We start from the raw sequence: 20,318 nt of genomic DNA on the forward strand, positions 1-20,318 counted from the left end.
GCACTTACATTATGACTCATGACAGCAACAAAATTACAGTTATGAAGTAGCATAGTTGGGGTCACCACAACATGAGGAACTGCACTAAAGGGTTGAAGCATTAGGAAGGCTGAGACCCACTGCTTTAAGGTATTGTGAGAAGAAGTGTTAAAACTCTGGGAGAAATAGAGACCCTGACAGACTTGAGTCCTCCTCAGTAGGGACTCTTCCTCCTGGGGAGCCCTCGTGGGTGATTTTCTGCTTCTCTAAGAGGCCCTCTGAGTCCCCACAGAGGGAGTGTGGCGTCCCACCGCTGTCAGTCCGTGTAGCTGTCCAGTCTCCACTTTTTCCATCCTCGGCCTTTGGCTCCTTATTCAAAAAGTAAAAGGGTTTTGTTTTGTTTTGTTTAAACCTCAACTAGATTTTGGGTTTACCAAGGCAATTTGAGGGTTTGTCTGAATAACACGATCTCTTCGGTTTCTCTCCTCTCTGGTTTTGTTTGGGGGTGGTGGTTGCAGCTCTTGTTTCCTTTTTGGTTTGTGGTTAGGGGAATTTCAAAGCTCACTTGGTTGGGAATTTGTATGACTCGTCTAGAATTCAAAAACTGAATTCCTTATTAGTAGGATCCGTGTGAATTTCAGATGTCACTGACCCTGTTGAGAATCCTGACCCCTCACTGTCCCGTGCCTCTGATTGCCCCTCCATGGGGTCTCCCTGCTCTCTGTCTGTCTCCTCTCCTCTCCCTGCATTCTCTTCATTCCATTTCCTTCTGTTCTGTTCTAACTAGACCTGGGGCCTCCATCCTGCTGTCGGGGTGGAGTAGAATCTGCTGTTACTGCCACCTAAGCTTCCCCAACAGAAGACCCTTTAAGACCCTTGCTTAGCCCTATAGAAAATCAGCCCACTGCATATGAGGCTTCCAGACCTGAGAATTCCAGCCTGGGCATCCATGCTCTCCTGTAAATACCCACATCAGCAGACAAGCCTTGCTTCCTGCCATCAGAAGAAGCTCACTAAGAGCTGGCAAGCCTCCTCCCCTCCACTTCCTGTCCTCACTCAGCACCTGCCCTTCCTCATACCTCCCCCTACCCCTCACTTAATCATCCAGACAGTGCCTCACACCTCAAAGAAGCCTGCCTCCCATCTCCTCCCGTTCACTTGGTATCTTTGTCCCAGAGTCTGTCCCTTTCTGCTTTGTAGGATATCTTTCTTCAGTTTCCTTTGTATGACCCTGTACCCTTCCGCAGTTCCAAGAGTGAGGCGGCTCCCACGCACTGCCTGACTCCCATGCAGACACACTTCATGCTGCTCCTTCACTCTGTCCCTCTGTCTCTCCTTCTTCCCACAACCCCCACCTCATTACAATGTATAAACTCAGCAAGAAAAATGATGGGGGCTCTCATGAGGGAAAGTAGAGTCCACGTGTGACAGGGTGAGTTCCAAGCATCCGCCCACACCACCGGGTTCACTTTATAGGACCGTTATAAAACCATAAAGTTAACACTCTTCTTCCATTCCAGCTCTGCGCTAGGAAACAGGATCCTAACTGTGGCTTTTCGTGGAAGTCAGCCAGTTACTGCTGGCCCAGGTCGCAGAGGTAGAGTCCAGGGAACTGTCCAATATCCCAAAGTCTTGCCACCTTACGGTAGCACATGACTGGTTCTATCTTCATTCAACACACACTTCAGAGATGTATATAGCTCCCCACCCAACCTTGACTCAAAGGCCGGCATGCCCGGCCTTGGCTGAAGCAGCTGTCCACTTTGCCTCATACACTAGGACCTGTGTGGCCTTAGATGACTCTCTTGCTGCTCAGATATCTTTGAAGAAAAGGCCAGGGGGGTGCTTAAGGACACTGTGCTGCCAGGAAACCTGATTTTCAGAGTTAACATTTGGGATTAACAGTCCACTTTATCAGCCTAGCCCTTTTGTTGTCCTGTGTTCTGTTTGCCCTTTTCAGCAACTGCTGCTGAAAAGGATATCTCCCAGCTGACACTCAGTGCTCCCTGTCCAGCTGACACTCTCAGTGCTCCCTGCCCGCCTGACACTCTCAGTGCTCCCTGCCCAACTGACACTCTCAGTGCTCCCTTCCCGCCTGACACTCTCAGTGCTCCCTGCCGGCCTGACACTCTCAGTGCTCCCTGCCCGCCTGACACTCTCAGTGCTCCCTGCCCGCCTGACACTCTCAGTGCTCCCTGCCCAGCTGATACTCTTATATATGCCCTGCTTATAACAATGTCTGCAGTGACTATATAGCCTAGAAAAACATCAAGCCTAGAACACAAGGCCAGACTGAGAGCTCCACATATTACAAGCAAGATCTGAGAGCAGACGCCCAGCTCCAGGTTAACTGTCTTGGTTATGTTTCACACAAGAGGCAAAAACCAAAGGGCAGTAGAGCATGTTTCTCTCTCTTACGTGGACCCATACGACACGGTTGATCTCTGGTTGTCTCGTGATGGACTACAAGACAGAACAAAACTTCCTCCCATATACTCTTTTAAAAGTGTTATTGTGCGTGGTGGCTTTTAACTCCCTTCCTGGTGTGGCCCGGCTTCACAGCAGAATGACTCATCATTGGCACAGGAGAGCTGTCACTCACTTTGAGTGGCTACAACATGATTAGTGTTTTGTAAAGAAAACAATTCATAGAGAATTAAACTCAGGGGTACATTGTCGATGCTCTCCCCTGCCAGGTGGCTAAGACACTGTATTTTGTGTCTGGAGTTTTAATTGATCTCTCCGCCCACAGGTTCAGCTGTCTGGCAGTTGATCGCGTCCTTCCTGAGACTGCCAATCTCGGGGACTCACTGCATCGTCGGCTCCACCATCGGCTTCTCACTCGTGGCGATTGGCCCGAAAGGAGTGCAGTGGATGGAGCTCGTCAAGATTGGTAATGGCCGTCTTCTTTTACCTTTGGCCAATACACTTCTCCTTTGCTAGAGGAGGTTTTATTAAGAGTTCCTTTTATAATATTTCCCCCCGCCTGCCCACCCGCCCCAGATGGTAAGGTTTAGACCTGGGTTGTATAGGCAACGGAGCAAGGCCACTGTTTACATGTCAGGTTTAACGCCACCCTTTCAAAATATCACAGCATCATCTAGCTGTGAAAATCAGTACTTTATTTGTTCTTGCCAAGAAAAGAAAATTTATCAAATTGAATCAATGTAATGGTCTGAGAAAGACTAGGTCTAGGCCCACGTGAAGAAGAGCCTTACATCCCAGTATCTGTGTTCATGGTCTCGGCAAAGCTCAGAATGAAGCCAGTGTTCTTTACAACGCTGGGTCACAGCTGCCCATGTCCGCCCTCTGGGGAAGCACTGCCAGGTTCCTTTGGTTGCAGGCCTCCTACCACCCCCAGGAGTCCAACTACACTTAGCTAGTGATGAGTCCTCCTGGCGGCCCATCTGTGCCAGTCCACTCAGAATTAAAAAGACCATCTCTGTCCTGCATGCTGTTGAGACTGTGATGCTAGAACCATCATACTCTTAGGAGCTACGGGCAATAGTGGGTCCCTGGCCTGCCAGTTAGGGGCACAGGCCACCGTGAAAATCACCTATGTATGTCTCAAGCTTCTGGAGAAACGGCTCTCAACTCTAGCCCAGTAGAACTACCGGAAGGAGCAATTCAAGTGCCCACACCCCGCTCTTATTCTGTATCTCCAGAATTCTGACGCTGGGGCTGGGGCCAGGGCACAGGCCAGAGCATCACTGGTGTTGCCAAATGCCCAGATAGTTTCTGGGTGTGGCACAAACTTGGAACCACCCGGAAGAGGTTGACGCTGGAGATTTTTAGTCATTAGATATGGAGGAATGAGAGCAGCAAACTGGATGTAGTTAAAGGAGCATAGCCCACCTTATATATAACCTTGCTGTTGGGACACCAGGCTCCACATGGATAGATAAAAGCAAGTGAGAGGCCCAGCACAGCGCTTCTCTACCCTCCTGATGCTGAGACCCTTTAGTGCAGTTCTCATGCTGTGGTGACCCCCCCAACCATAAGATTATTTTTGTTGCTACTTCATAACTGTAGTTCTGCTACTGTTATGAATCATAATGTAAATCAAGAAGTTGAGAACCACTTGCCTGGTAGGAACTAATCTGTAAACTCTCGGTGGATGGGAACCTCAGTCACCTAGCAGCACAACCAGCCGTGTGTGACCGTGTTTGTTCCCGGGGAGAGCGAGGGATTCCTGAGCTCTGACGCATGGCAAACAGTTCTGATGAGGGGTGTTAACATATGTGATGCGTTGCCCCTTGGTGTGTTGCAAGTCTTAACCTTCACTGAGTATTCCTTTCATTCCTTCAGTCGCCTCCTGGTTTATATCGCCACTTCTTTCTGGCTTCATGTCCGGCGTGCTGTTCATACTAATCAGAATGTTCATCCTTACTAAGGTGAGTGTGGCGGCTTCTCTGGTTTCTGGGTTGTACTAAGTTTTAGAACTGATTCTGGTTCTACTCAGTAGAAGCTAGTACCAGTACCAGTGGCTCGGCAGGAGACCTGTACTTTCATTGCCAGGACTCACCTGGAGTTTGAGTCACGGGTGTTCAGGAAGGGTCAGAAGCCTCAGGGAACGGCCAAGACTCTCCCGGGCCTTGCACACAAGGGCGCTTCCAGCCAGGCTCTATAATTTACTTCGTTAGCCCAAGCTCCCAGAAATTGGGCTTAGACCTCAAGAATGAGGTGATTATTTCCTGGTTGTCAAACAGAATATAATAAAATAAGCGTTAAGATTTTGAAATTCGACCAATAATTAAAATCAGCTGTCTAGTCTCCTAACTCTGTGGAAAGGTGCTGTCCTAGTCAGGGTGACCACAGCTGTGATGGACACTGATGGACCCGTGACCATAGCAACGTGGGAGGAAGGGTTTATCACACTTCGACTTCCAGTCACAGTCCATCACTGAGAAGTCAGGACAGGAGTCAAGCAGGGCAGGAACCTGGAGGCAGGAGCTGATGCAGAGACCATGGAGGGGTGCTGCTTACTGGCTTGCTTCCCCTGGCTTACTCAGTCTGCTTTCTTATAGAACCCAGGAGCACAGCTCAGGGATGGCCCCACCCACACTGTACTGAGCCCATCCCAGCAATCACTAATTAAGAAAATGCCTCCCAGTCTTGCCTACAGCCTGATCTAACAGGTTCCCTTCTCCCAGGTGACAGTGCTTGTGTCAAGGTGATGTAAAACTAGCTAACCCGAGTGCTTTTACATTCTTTTAATGGAGAAACACTGGGTTAATTTAAGAGGATTTAAAAAAAAAAAAAAAAAAAAAAAAGGAAACATAGAAACTCATTTTGTCTTTAAAAAAAAAAAAAACCAGAACATTGAAATCAAATTTGGGGCATGGTGGCGTATGCCTTTAATCCCAGCACCCTGAAGATAGAGGTTGGCAGGTATATATGGGGTCAAGGCCAGCCTGATCTACACAGTGAGTTCCATTAAGAGTGCTTATGGCTTCCCCATCGCTGTGAGGAAAGACCTAAAATAAACAACTTACGAGTAAGGACATTATCTCAGGTCAGGACTTCCAAGGTTTTGACCCATGATTATTAGTCTCTCTTGCCTTGAGCCAGCCAGAGCTCCAAGCATCCTGCAGAGGCGGGGCTTTCACCTGGGCCCTTGCTATATGTCTACCCTGTCTAGTTCCAGGGCCCTCCCCTCACAGCCTGATGTCCTCCCACTGTGCCGCCTCTGAGAAGCTCTCTCACCTCCTGTTAGTGCCTTCAGGGGACACAGGATCCACATTGGAGCCGATCACTTCCCTGCTAACTCTATATTTGTGGCCGATACCCCTGCTCTCTTCACTCTTCCCTCCTTCATCCCTTCCTGTCTGTAGGGACCTTCACTCTATACTTGTATGTGATCAGCTTTTGGTCTGCAGATAAATCCACTGCATTGCTCTCCTTTCTGTGCTCAGCCTACTGCTACATAGCGAGTGTCCTCTAGTTCTACCCGGGTTACTGGGATCCTTTCATGGATGAATGATAGAGCTGTAATATTGGTACATCATAATGATATATTTATATATCTATAATATTCTATGTTATATGTGTTTATCATATTATATTTTTAGCTCTTTAATTCATCTTTGAACACTTGGTTGACCTATTGAAATATTTGACAAGCTATAAGGCCTACCATTTTTAACTTTATTTCAGTGTGTGTGTGTGTGTGTGTGTGTGTGTGTGTGTGAGTGAGTGTGTGTGTGTGTGTGTGTGTGTAGGGCATGTGTGCACGTGTGTGTGGAAGTCAGAGAACAACTGTGTGAAGCTGGTTCTCTCTACTGCTATGTGGTTCCCAGGAATCGAACTTGGGTTGTCAGAGCGCATACAAAGCACCTCCACCCACTGAGCCATCCCACCAGCTCTTAGGCCTGCATTCAGTGGTTGTGTTGCACACTTGTCTTCCTGGTCACAGTTCCACATTTTGCTGTTTTCTGTGAGAGACATGTCCAGATGTGGTCTGAAAATGCTCAATGGAAAGTTCCACAGATGAGAGCTGTGCACGCTTTGCACTGCCTCTACACGAGTAATGTGATAAACTCACACACTTCCAACAGCAGCCAGCACGGTGTGACCTCCCCTGCCCAGCACATCCGTGTTGCTGATCTCTTAGCCATCTCTGATACTGCAATATCTGTGCTGAAGAAACACTTCTGTGGAAGCCCAGTGCTTCATTCGCCTTTCTTCATGCCCTCACATGGGGACTGTGGCATCTCTCATCATTAGAGGAAGAAGGGCAAGTGTGATAAATAAGACATTGACAAAGCTATGCATGTATATTGTCATATAGCGCTGTTATTGTGTTATCATTAATCTCTTCCTGTGCTGAATTGTAAATCTGCCATAGGAGTGTGTGTGCGTGTGTGTGCACATGAGTATGTGTGAGAGTGTGTGCATGTGAGAGAGTGTGTGCATGTGTGAGTGTGAGTGTGTGTGTGTGGACAGAAGAGCTGCTCGTGCACACTCAATACATTAAGGACATGACTTCCTTCCTCCGTGTGTTCCTGTCGACCATTAAAGGTTCATTCTCCTGAGTAAGCATAAACTCGGTCTTCAGTGTCTCAGCATCCTTCGTCTGGGCTAGGATTGGCCACATTAAGTTAGCTTACAGTTTGGCTACCAGCCTTCACCGGCCAGTACTGCTGCTTCTTCCACCTGGACTTTATCCTCAGTCAGAACCCTCCTATCCAGCTTCCTGGTGTCATTTTCCAGGACATCTCTCCTATCCCAGAGTTGGCATTTTCCTCCTTTCTGCTCTGGAGTGTGCTGCCCTCTCTTAGTGCTCGGTAGTGTGTGGTGTGTTATCTCTTCCTGTCTGCCTGCTTGCCTTCTATGAGGGTGGAGACCATGGGTGTCTTAGTCACTCTTAATTCCAGAGCCTTCTCTTGTGCTTACTACCTTTAAAGATGCTTGCCAGCAGTTTGTTAAGAGAATGTAGTGCCGCTGAGCATCTCCAGCCGAACCAGACTCTAATCCTACTGAAGACCACTGTGGTCTGCCAGTGAGAGGAGGCAAGTTCTGAATCTAGAATCTCTGGTATCTTGTGGTTCCTTCTCCCTCCCTTATTCTCTCCCTCCATACCACCTTGCCTTTCTTTCTTTTCCCTCCCCAATTCTCTCTATAATTCATACTACCATGAAGGTGTATTCTAAGACTCCAGATACAAATCTATTGGACCTGAAAAGTGTGTTTGTAAAGAATGGAAAAAGAAAAGAACAGGAAAATGCTCATTTTCTGAAGAGAGATAAGATTCAAATCAATTCCTTCTAAAAGACGGTTTTTTAAACGTAATTATCTTTTCATGGGCCTTTCAGAATCTCCACAGATAATGCTTCAACAGAACTGTGGTATTAATACCTTGCTGGCACACAAGACACAACACACACCACCCCAGGCTATTACCCCAACCACCACCCAAGTGCACCCTACCCTATCCAACCATAGCCCACCACCCTAGCCCTTTCCACCCCAGCCCAAACAGCCTCAGCTCAGCCCAGCCCAGCCCACTGCACCCTATCCAAGCCAACTTCACCTCCCCTCACCCAATCCCCACTCCTCCCAAAATGGACCCAAGCCCAGTTTCAATGCAGAGAGCTCAGTTTTTCTGCAAACACCATCCACAGGCTGAGCCAGCTTCCGCCACTACCGCCCCGCCTTGCCGACTGCACGTTTAAAACATCCCACTCCTCCTCAGCCTTCCTATTTGCTCACCCAGATGCTCTGTGCTGTTCTCAACACAAACAAAATATCAGTGAGAGGGAGGAGAGGGAGAGGATATGTTGGATGTTTGGATGAGTGACATGCCAACTGGATAGATTGGAAGGAAGAAGAAAAAAAGAACAGGAGGAGGAAAGGGAGGGTGGTCTCAAGGAGTCATTTGTCTCCTGGCTGTCTACCTCCTTAGACAGCCTTAGTTCCCAAGAAAATAGTGCTTTTATCTAAAGACAGTGACAGGCGGCACCTGCGTGGCCTCTGGTTTCATTCCAGCAGGGACTCTTTGTGTGGTGCATCTCAGGTGGCATGCTAGCTTGTCACCCCCTTCTCCAGCTCAGTCTTTTATTTGCTTTCCTGTGTGCCCCCCCCACCACCACCACCTCCCTGCCTGGTCTGGGCAGAGCTCACACACAGCAGGAACCTTTTCAGTCCCTCTTTTACATTCTTTGCGCTTCACTACCTTCAACACAAGTCTTTGGACCAGTGCCTGTGGGGACTTGAGGCATTCCAGAAGATCTTGCTGAGCTGTGCCTACTCCGCCAGCATCCTTCCTGTGGTTACAACTCTGAAGTAGCCTTCACCTTCTCTTACCACACAGTTCATCTGGGGGGGAGGGGTTACATCTTCTTTTCCTTTGATCTTGACAGGTGGCCTATTCACCCACATGCATCAGGGTATATTTTAGAGATCAGTCACTTAAGTAGCAACTATGCAGTAGTACAGCTTTGATGTGTTTCTAGCCTACATTATTCCTTTAAAAATGTTCTATAGATCTGCATTTCTAGAGGCTAGACAGATGGCTCAGCGGGTAGGAGCTCTTGCTGTTCTTGCAGATGATGCAAGTTCAGTTCCCAGCATCCACATGGAACTCCAGTCTCAGGGTTCTAACGCCCTCTTCTGGCCTACGTGGGCACTGCATCCCTGTGAAGAAGGCACTATATCGGTTTGGAAGAAGTCATGGCCAAACACTGTGCTTGGGGCCTCAGACATGGGCCTCCCAAACAGCTTTCTGTCTCTGTGTGTGATGTCAGCTCAGGTGACCCTAGCACTCTCATGCTGGCCGCACACGTGGGCTTGCTGAACCTGCACCTGTGTAGAAGGTGCCTGGGCCGGAGCAGCGGCTCACTGCAGCAGAACGAACGCCACACTGCTTCCCCATAACTGGGACTCGCATCATGAGGGTTGTGTTGCTACCAGATGCTCACCTGCTGACCTCCACTTTACTCATTGTTACACAGGAGGACCCTGTTCCAAACGGTCTCCAGGCACTGCCTCTGTTTTATGCTGCTACCATAGCAATAAATGTCTTTTCCATCATGTACACAGGAGCGCCAGGTAAGAACCCGCCATGGAATCCTAAGTGCACAGGAAGGTATTGTAACTGAACAGCATTGACTAGCTGTGGAGCAAGTCCTGGTATTGGCTAATAGTAAAAGGCATTGTTCACAGTCATTATGGTATAGTAGAATAATTATAATAATAATAATAAATGTTTTTCCTTGTTTTAAATACCAAGAAGATACATAAATTGCAAAAAACAACAGGCTTTCGAGTTAAATTCCACTCAGCCATTACCCACTATGTTGTCCCAGCAGCCAGCTGACAGCCTTGGAGTCTTAGAGCTTGTTCTCGAGCCATGGGGGTGGTCAGGAGGAATGTCCGGTTGTCCAGGATGGGAGAGGCGGGTCAGAAGTGGTCTACCGCTGCAAGCCGCAGACTCCCAGGGTCTGGTGATGATTGCTCCTGCTTTCCCATCCTGGCTTAGGTGTGGGATGGGGAGAAAGAGATGTGTGTACCTGTAGTCCCTGCACTTGGGCGACTGAGGCCAAAATGTTGCTTGAGTCACCAGGTCCAGGAAAGCCTGGCAATACAATAATTAATGTCAAAAAATGTCTCTGCGTGTGTCTGGTCCTTTGGAGTCACGAGCACCCACTTCTCTTGCGTGTAAGTGAGTCCTATAAAAACCTGAAGTGAGAGTATTTTCCTACAAATGTAGGGAAACTTAGAAGACAGGATATCACACGATTTGCTGTCTATCACATTGTAGGTACTGGGGGCCATGCCCTGCTCCATATGTGTCCCCTCACGAAGCGGACTGCAGTGTCCTTACCTAGTCATGGGTACTTTTCCTGTTAGTTTGTTTGGGGTTTTGGTTTTTGGAGACAGGTTATCTCTACATATCCCTGGTTGTCCTGAAACTCACTATATATACTGGGCTGGCCTCCCAAGTGCTGGGATCAAAGGTGTGTGCCACTACACCAGGCCTCCGGGTATATTCTTGCCAGAACAGTTGCCCACCCCAGGTACCAGCTCTGGTTGGTACTGGGACTACAGAATAATAATCTGCAGACCTGTATAGACTCTTAATATTTCCAATGATGTAGTAACACTCAGCATGTAGTAAATATAGAGATAGGCCATCAAAATTATTAGAAGACATATTTAAGAGAATTTAGAGAAAGAGTTTGTTATATTCCACACGTGCCAGGTTGCTTAAGCTGTCATACATATCAATCAGCAAATGTCATAACTGAGACATTAGGTCCTAGACTAGGAGCCTAGTGGGAGTTCTGGTCCTTCGCTTTGCTGGTCAAATTAACTAATACTGAGGGATGGCTCTGATAGATCCATCTAAAGATCCGCTCCATGGATTCCTGTGATCTATTACTCACAATTGTGAAGCATCCACAGTATCTGTAATGCGTCACCACCATATAGTTTCGTTCCCCCAGAATGATTCGCTGTACCAGCAAGATGGTCCTCTTGGGCAACATTCAGAACATGTGTAGTAAAATGATAGGTAAGAGAGCAGGAAGACAGGTGGATGTAAACACTGGAAGGTTTATGATAAAATCACGGCTGTCTCCTGACATTTGGAAAAACTAGGAAGCAATAGTATTGAGCAGAAAAAGAATACCGCACAGGGACATACCACTTCCAAGTCAGAGTGAGGGCCACAGGCTGGCTGCATCCGCATCGCATGTGGTGACATCAGAAGCAGATTGTCTGGTGTAGCGCTGAGCCCGGTCCTCTGCAGTCTGTGTTTCCACAGGGCCTCATGTGACAGTTCAGGGTCCGTAACTCTGGGCGCTTTCTCGTCTTCCTCTTTTGAGGCAGGATCTTGCTATGTTGCCCAGAATTTCTGTGATTAAATGATCCTCCTGAGGAACTGGTTCCACAGGCGTGAAGCACCCCGGCCGATCACCGCTTCTGCCGCCAGCATCACTTCACTATAGTGTTTATGTGATGGTGCCCCTAAAAAGTTCTGACCAGGGGGTTTCACTCCATTTATGAAAGTGTGTGCACAAGTGCGTGCGTGTGTGTGTGTGTGTGTGTGTGTGTGTGTGTGTGTGTGCGCGTGTGCGCGCGCGTATGCAGGCGCACATGTGCAGGCACACACATCCTGGCCTGGGAGCTTCTGTAATTGTCCTGTCCCTCTCTCAGCTTTCTGCTATAGGACTGCCGGGTTACAGATGCTTGTCACTACAGCCCGGATTTTGTTTTGCTTTGTTTTGTTTTGTTTTGTTTTGTTTTGAATGTGGGATCCAGCATGGGATGCAGGTTGCACAGTGAGTACTTTTACACCCACCCCTCCCTGAGCCCTAACTCTGGCCCTGCTCGCTCCTTTCTATCAGCAAAGGAGTCCTTAAATACAACCCAGCCTGATGTCTAGCTTTGCTAGAAAAAACTCGTTCTTGAGGTATAGCTGCCACAGCAGCACTGCTCCTCCTTCCTCCCTCCTCTTCCTCCTCCGCAGCATACTCTCTCCTCCCCTACTTCCTCCTCCATCTCCTCCTCCACCTTCATCATCTTCCCGTCCATCTTCTCCTTCATCTTCTGCTCCACCCCTCCTCCATCCCCTCCTCCATTTCTTCCTCCTCCATCCCCTCCTCTTCCTCCATCCCTTCCTCCTCCATCCTCGCTTCCTCCTCCATCCCAGCACCGTGAACACTAGTAGGGGGTGAAGGCTCTAGGTAGACCCCGGCTTGACTTTACCACGTTCAGTGAGATGTGTAGGAATTGTCTTTAGCAAAAGCCTTGACAGTAGCCTGAATTTACCAAGGGGGCAAAAGTTCTGTCATCTCTCCCCTAAATGATCTGTTTCCAGGGGGCCCCTTTGGCCAACAGCACAATGAGATATAACCCATTCTTGGCACTGATGAATGGTGTCCGTTGGGGCTGTCTCTCCCTCATTATTTGGTGACTCCATTTGGACTTCTTTCACATAGATAAATGTTTTAAGATGCTTTGACTGTAGTAGGTTTTCATATGACCTCAGATGGCCCTCGGTGTTACTTTTCCTTCTTTGTATGTCACCCCACACACACCCACCCTGCCTTCCAACTCTTAGTCATGCTCTCCCAGTGCCTAGAAAGATACATGCTCAATAATCTACCCCTTCCCTGGAAAGTGTACTCAGTGGAAGTGGTGCTGAGGACATTGCAGATTTGTACGTCATACAGCTCGCTGTGGTCTTGATAATATTGTTTTTGAAAGCATGCATCACGTGCAACCCTGTGGGACCTGCGTTGTGTCAGTGAGAAGGACGGGTGTAGGGAGGGGTAGGTAAGCAGTGGGAAGAAGACTGGCCTGGACCAAAGCCCCGCTAGTTTTAATAAGTTTATTCTGTACATTCTGTTGATGATTATCAGATGCAAAACAACGAGATGCAAAACAAAATAGTGTCAGTGAAATAATGAAAAGTTCTGTCATCTCTCCCCTAAAGGACTGAATACGCTTCTGTTCCTTGGGGGGTTCGGAAAAGAGCTAAGATGTCTGAGCTTAGCACAGAATCGCTACTTATCATGTCTTTGTTGTTTTGAAACCGCGAGAGAGGAGCATGAGATGAGAAAGCATCTAGTGGTGTGAGCTGAAAACAAGTCCCAGGCTTGCATTGCCGGCCCTGGCAGCCACTTCTGGCTGAGTGAACACAAGCCATTCAAGCTGTGCCCTACTTTGTCCATCCACAGTGGGAAACAGCTACAGTGCCTCAGTGCCCCCCTGAACTTGTGATTATTTGAAACAGTTCAAGAGCCTTGCCAGGAGGACAACCCAATGTGAAGTATTTTACCACACATTTGATGTCTGTGAAGCAGCCCGAAGTATTGTATTTAGAAGAAATTTTTGCTCAGTGTGTACATTGGTTCAAGTGTCTGCCTTGTTTTTGTTTTTTGTTTTTTGTTTTGTTTTGCTTTCTTGAGATGGCGTCTGGTGGGTACACAGAGCCCCATGATAGAGTTACCTTGTATGGTGATTGAGCTGCTCTAGGATTGGGGTCAGGGTCAGAGCTGGAGAGGAGCTAGGCTGAGCTAAGGAGTTAGCACAGCACAGCCTGAGGAGGCTCTAAACCCATGGCTCCCCGCTGTTCCTGGAGTTTGGGAGTCAGTCCATCTAAATATCTAAACCCTAGCAGCCACCTGCTAGCCATAAGCAAGTCAAGGGAGGTGTGGGGTTTGTTTTTAATATTTGTGAACATTCATTCAGACCTCCTGTGTATGTTATTCATCTTTTAGCCTCTTACTGCTATAAAAGTAATAATTGAGCTGACCTGTTTACAGAATAGTTAAGACAACATTAGTAAAGCTGTCTTTCAAAATTAAAAGTGCTTCTAATTTACACAAATGACATTCGTAACTATGTATTTTTTTAATTACTAGCTCTGTGTGTGTGAAATGAAGCCCTGCTGGAAAACACACTCAGGCCTCTGGCTTCCCACTACTAGTCCTGGTTCACACACACAGTTCCACATTACTTCTGTTTGTCTCTAATCATAAGTAAGCAAACAGTGCAGCAAGCTTGATGGACTCATCACCTCAGAGCTCATTCTAACCACATATGGCTTCCTCGTGTGCAGGACTGGGTGCTATAGCCATTTCACATTTCGTAAGAGTTCTTACTGTTAGAAACAGTCCTGGGGAGAGATGTGGAGAGCTGGCTCAAAGGTCAGAGCTGGGCTGCTCTTCCAGAGGATCCGAGTTTAGTTCCCAGCACCCATGTCAGGTGACTCACAACCTCCTGTCTTCTTCCAGGGTTTCTACTGCTGCAGTGAAACACTGACCAACAAATAAGTTGGGGAGGAAAGGGTTTAGTCAGCTTACACCTCCACAGCACTGTTCATCACCAAAGGCAGTCAGGACAGCAATTAAGCAGGCAGGAACCTGGAGGCAGAGCTGATGCAGAGGCCTTGGAGGGAGGCTGTTTACCAGCTTACTCCTCATGGCTTGCTCAGCCTGCTTGCTTATAGAACCCAGGACCACCAGCCCTGAGATGGCCCCACCCACAGTGAGCTAGGCCCTCCCACTGCAAACACTAAGGGAATGCCCTACAGCTGGATCTTGTGGAGGCATTTTTCTCAATTGAGCTTCCCTCCTTCCAGCTAACACTTGTGTCACAAGTTTACGTAAAAGATAGTGTCAAGTTTACAACTAGCTGGCACATGCCTGTAATTCCAGCTCAGGAGTATCCAACACCTCTGACCTTTACAGGCAACTATACTCAAATGTGTGAGACTGCATGTGTGTATGTGTGCAAGCACACACACACACACAATCTTTGAAAAATTAGAGCCAGGATAAGGTATTCATTCATGTCTATGTATGTATAGGCGTTCATGTGTGAGCATACATGTTTAAGTTCTATATAGATATTTCTGAACGGTATCTGCTGTCCTAGGGACAGAAAAGAAACTAGATACAGCTCATAGCTGAGCTACAAAGACTGAAGTGCTAAGTAGCAGTCCTGTTACTGGACCACCTGCAGCCCCCACCCTAATTGCTACTCATTGCAATACTGGCTCCTGTTGGGAGGGTTTTCTGGGTTGTGAGTCTGTAAATTGACATTTTGAGAAAGTATTACATTTGAGGGGGGAATGTCCTTTAAACAAACTTGTATAAGGCCTTTCCTGTTGGGAGCCGCGCCCACATTCGCCGTTACAAGATGGCGCTGACAGCTGTGTTCTAAGTGGTAAACAAATAATCTGCGCATGTGCCGAGGGTGGTTCTTCACTCCATGTGCTCTGCCTTCCCCGTGACGTCAACTCGGCCGATGGGCTGCAGCCAATCAGGGAGTGACACGTCCGAGGCGAAGGATAATTCTCCTTAATAGGGACGGGGTTTCGTTTTCTCTCTCTCTTGCTTCTTGCTCTCTCTTGCTTCTTGCTCTCTCTTGCTTCTTGCACTCTGGCTCCTGAAGATGTAAGCAATAAAGCTTTGCCGCAGAAGATTCTGGTCTGTGGTGTTCTTCCTGGCCGGTCGTGAGAACGCGTCTAATAACAATTGGTGCCGAATTCCGGGACGAGAAAAAACTCGGGACTGGCGCAAGGAAGATCCCTCATTCCAGAACCAGAACTGCGGGTCGCGGTAATAAAGGTTCCCGTAAAGCAGACTGTTAAGAAGGATTCAACTGTATGAATTCAGAACTTTTCAGCTGGGGAACGAGAGTACCAGTGAGTACAGCTTTACGAGGTAAGCCTGGCCTTGAACTTTCTAAGGAAATTCAAGACAGTCTATCAGAAGTAAAGTGGAATATGTTTGGCCTTGAATTTTTTCTAATGTTAGAAGCCCTTTTGTTCCTTTTCACATGTTATCAAGTGGTTAAGATAGGGCGGATTCTGGATGAAATTCAGGACAAGCTATCAGAAGTAAAGCGGGGAGAGAGAGTAGGAGCAAAGAGAAAATATGGTACACAAAATAAGTATACAGGCCTTTCCAAGGGTCTTGAACCCGAGGAAAAGTTTAGGTCAGGTAAGAATACCTGGGGAGAGATTAGAAGGAAGGAAAAGAAAAAAGAAAAGAAAAAAGATCGATTAGCGGAGGTCTCTAGGAGATACTCGTCACTAGATGAGCTCAGGAAGCCAGCTCTTAGTAGTTCTGAAGCAGATGAAGAATTCTCCTCTGAGGAAACAGACTGGGAGGAAGAAGCAGCCCATTACCAGCCAGCTAATTGGTCAAGAAAAAAGCCAAAAGCGGCTGGCGAAAGCCAGCGTACTGTTCAACCTCCCGGCAGTCGGTTTCAAGGTCCGCCCTATGCGGAGTCCCCGCCCTGCGTAGTGCGTCAGCAATGCGCAGAGAGATGCGCAGAGAGGCAGTGCGCAGAGAGGCAGTGCGCAGACTCATTCATTCCCAGAGAGGAACAAAGGAAAATACAACAGGCATTTCCGGTCTTTGAAGGAGCCGAGGGTGGGCGTGTCCACGCTCCGGTAGAATACTTACAAATTAAAGAAATTGCCGAGTCGGTCCGTAAATATGGAACCAATGCTAATTTTACCTTGGTGCAGTTAGACAGGCTCGCCGGCATGGCACTAACTCCTGCTGACTGGCAAACGGTTGTAAAAGCCGCTCTCCCTAGTATGGGCAAATATATGGAATGGAGAGCGCTTTGGCACGAAGCTGCACAAGCGCAGGCCCGAGCAAACGCAGCTGCTTTGACTCCAGAGCAGAGAGATTGGACTTTTGACTTGTTAACGGGTCAGGGAGCTTATTCTGCTGATCAGACAAACTACCATTGGGGAGCTTATGCCCAGATTTCTTCCACGGCTATTAGGGCCTGGAAGGCGCTCTCTCGAGCAGGTGAAACCACTGGTCAGTTAACAAAGATAATCCAGGGACCTCAGGAATCCTTCTCAGATTTTGTGGCCAGAATGACAGAGGCAGCAGAGCGTATTTTTGGAGATTCAGAGCAAGCTGCGCCTCTGATAGAACAGCTAATCTATGAGCAAGCCACAAAGGAGTGCCGAGCGGCCATAGCCCCAAGAAAGAACAAAGGCTTACAAGACTGGCTCAGGGTCTGTCGAGAGCTTGGGGGACCTCTCAGCAATGCAGGTTTAGCGGCTGCCATCCTTCAATCCCAAAACCGCTCCATGAGCAGAAATGATCAGAGGACATGTTTTAACTGCGGAAAGCCTGGGCATTTTAAGAAAGATTGCAGAGCTCCAGATAAACAGGGAGGGACTCTCACTCTTTGCTCTAAGTGTGGCAAGGGTTATCATAGAGCTGACCAGTGTCGCTCTGTGAGGGATATAAAGGGCAGAATTCTTCCCCCACCTGATAGTCAATCAACTGATGTGCCAAAAAACGGGTCATCGGGCCCTCGGTCCCAGGGCCCTCAAAGATATGGGAACCGGTTTGTCAGGACCCAGGAAGCAGTCAGAGAGGCGACCCAGGAAGACCCACAAGGGTGGACCTGCGTGCCACCTCCGACTTCCTATTAATGCCTCAAATGAGTATTCAGCCGGTGCCAGTGGAGCCTATACCATCCTTGCCCCTGGGAACCATGGGCCTTATTCTCGGCCGGGGTTCACTCACCTTACAGGGCTTAGTAGTCCACCCTGGAGTTATGGATTGTCAACATTCCCCTGAAATACAGGTCCTGTGCTCAAGCCCTAAAGGCGTTTTTTCTATTAGTAAAGGAGATAGGATAGCTCAGCTGCTGCTCCTCCCTGATAATACCAGGGAAAAATCTGCAGGACCTGAGATAAAGAAGATGGGCTCCTCAGGAAATGATTCTGCCTATTTGGTTGTATCTTTAAATGATAGACCTAAGCTCCGCCTTAAGATTAATGGAAAAGAGTTTGAAGGCATCCTTGATACCGGAGCAGATAAAAGTATAATTTCTACACATTGGTGGCCCAAAGCATGGCCCACCACAGAGTCATCTCATTCATTACAGGGCCTAGGATATCAATCATGTCCCACTATAAGCTCCATTGCCTTGACGTGGGAATCCTCTGAAGGGCAGCAAGGGAAATTCATACCTTATGTGCTCCCACTCCCGGTTAACCTCTGGGGAAGGGATATTATGCAGCATTTGGGCCTTATTTTGTCCAATGAAAACGCCCCATCGGGAGGGTATTCAGCTAAAGCAAAAAATATCATGGCAAAGATGGGTTATAAAGAAGGAAAAGGGTTAGGACATCAAGAACAGGGAAGGATAGAGCCCATCTCACCTAATGGAAACCAAGACAGACAGGGTCTGGGTTTTCCTTAGCGGCCATTGGGGCAGCACGACCCATACCATGGAAAACAGGGGACCCAGTGTGGGTTCCTCAATGGCACCTATCCTCTGAAAAACTAGAAGCTGTGATTCAACTGGTAGAGGAACAATTAAAACTAGGCCATATTGAGCCATCTACCTCACCTTGGAATACTCCAATTTTTGTAATTAAGAAAAAGTCAGGAAAGTGGAGACTGCTCCATGACCTCAGAGCCATTAATGAGCAAATGAACTTATTTGGCCCAGTACAGAGGGGTCTCCCTGTACTTTCCGCCTTACCACGTGGCTGGAATTTAATTATTATAGATATTAAAGATTGTTTCTTTTCTATACCTTTGTGTCCAAGAGATAGGCCCAGATTTGCCTTTACCATCCCCTCTATTAATCACATGGAACCTGATAAGAGGTATCAATGGAAGGTCTTACCACAGGGAATGTCCAATAGTCCTACAATGTGCCAACTTTATGTGCAAGAAGCTCTTTTGCCAGTGAGGGAACAATTCCCCTCTTTAATTTTGCTCCTTTACATGGATGACATCCTCCTGTGCCATAAAGACCTTACCATGCTACAAAAGGCATATCCTTTTCTACTTAAAACTTTAAGTCAGTGGGGTTTACAGATAGCCACAGAAAAAGTCCAAATTTCTGATACAGGACAATTCTTGGGCTCTGTGGTGTCCCCAGATAAGATTGTGCCCCAAAAGGTAGAGATAAGAAGAGATCACCTCCATACCTTAAATGATTTTCAAAAGCTGTTGGGAGATATTAATTGGCTCAGACCTTTTTTAAAGATTCCTTCCGCTGAGTTAAGGCCTTTGTTTAGTATTTTAGAAGGAGATCCTCATATCTCCTCCCCTAGGACTCTTACTCTAGCTGCTAACCAGGCCTTACAAAAGGTGGAAAAAGCCTTACAGAATGCACAATTACAACGTATTGAGGATTCGCAGCCTTTCAGTTTGTGTGTCTTTAAGACAGCACAATTGCCAACTGCAGTTTTGTGGCAGAATGGGCCATTGTTGTGGATCCATCCAAACGTATCCCCAGCTAAAATAATAGATTGGTATCCTGATGCAATTGCACAGCTTGCCCTTAAAGGTCTAAAAGCAGCAATCACCCACTTTGGGCAAAGTCCATATCTTTTAATTGTACCTTATACCGCTGCACAGGTTCAAACCTTGGCAGCCGCATCTAATGATTGGGCAGTTTTAGTTACCTCCTTTTCAGGAAAAATAGATAACCATTATCCAAAGCATCCAATCTTACAGTTTGCCCAAAATCAATCTGTTGTGTTTCCACAAATAACAGTAAGAAACCCACTTAAAAATGGGATTGTGGTATATACTGATGGATCAAAAACTGGCATAGGTGCCTATGTGGCTAATGGTAAAGTGGTATCCAAACAATATAATGAAAATTCACCTCAAGTGGTAGAATGTTTAGTGGTCTTAGAAGTTTTAAAAACCTTTTTAGAACCCCTTAATATTGTGTCAGATTCCTGTTATGTGGTTAATGCAGTAAATCTTTTAGAAGTGGCTGGAGTGATTAAGCCTTCCAGTAGAGTTGCCAATATTTTTCAGCAGATACAATTAGTTTTGTTATCTAGAAGATCTCCTGTTTATATTACTCATGTTAGAGCCCATTCAGGCCTACCTGGCCCCATGGCTCTGGAAAATGATTTGGCAGATAAGGCCACTAAAGTGGTGGCTGCTGCCCTATCATCCCCGGTAGAGGCTGCAAGAAATTTTCATAACAATTTTCATGTGACGGCTGAAACATTACGCAGTCGTTTCTCCCTGACAAGAAAAGAAGCCCGTGACATTGTTACTCAATGTCAAAGCTGCTGTGAGTTCTTGCCAGTTCCTCATGTGGGAATTAACCCACGCGGTATTCGACCTCTACAGGTCTGGCAAATGGATGTTACACATGTTTCTTCCTTTGGAAAACTTCAATATCTCCATGTGTCCATTGACACATGTTCTGGCATCATGTTTGCTTCTCCGTTAACCGGAGAAAAAGCCTCACATGTGATTCAACATTGCCTTGAGGCATGGAGTGCTTGGGGGAAACCCAGACTCCTTAAGACTGATAATGGACCAGCTTATACGTCTCAAAAATTCCAACAGTTCTGCCGTCAG

At 47.3% G+C, this 20,318-nt stretch overlaps 1 protein-coding gene across 5 annotated transcripts in view; it reads left to right on the forward strand.

Annotated features, from left to right (window-relative positions):
* Window positions 1-20,318, forward strand: part of Slc20a2 (solute carrier family 20, member 2) — a 92,917-nt gene that overhangs the window by 59,373 nt on the left and 13,226 nt on the right. For all 5 annotated transcript variants that reach the window (XM_030243367.1, NM_011394.3, XM_030243366.1 and 2 more), the window contains 3 exons: window positions 2,732-2,872; window positions 4,288-4,373; window positions 9,432-9,528. Coding sequence is in view for 4 of the 5 variants with exons in the window: in NM_011394.3 (NP_035524.2) it covers window positions 2,732-2,872; window positions 4,288-4,373; window positions 9,432-9,528 (324 nt within the window). In the remaining variant the exon portion in view is untranslated. The remainder of the gene's footprint in view (window positions 1-2,731; window positions 2,873-4,287; window positions 4,374-9,431; window positions 9,529-20,318) is intronic.

The sequence above is a fragment of the Mus musculus genome, chromosome 8 (assembly GCF_000001635.26).
Source record: "Mus musculus strain C57BL/6J chromosome 8, GRCm38.p6 C57BL/6J".
NCBI lineage: Eukaryota > Metazoa > Chordata > Mammalia > Rodentia > Muridae > Mus > Mus musculus.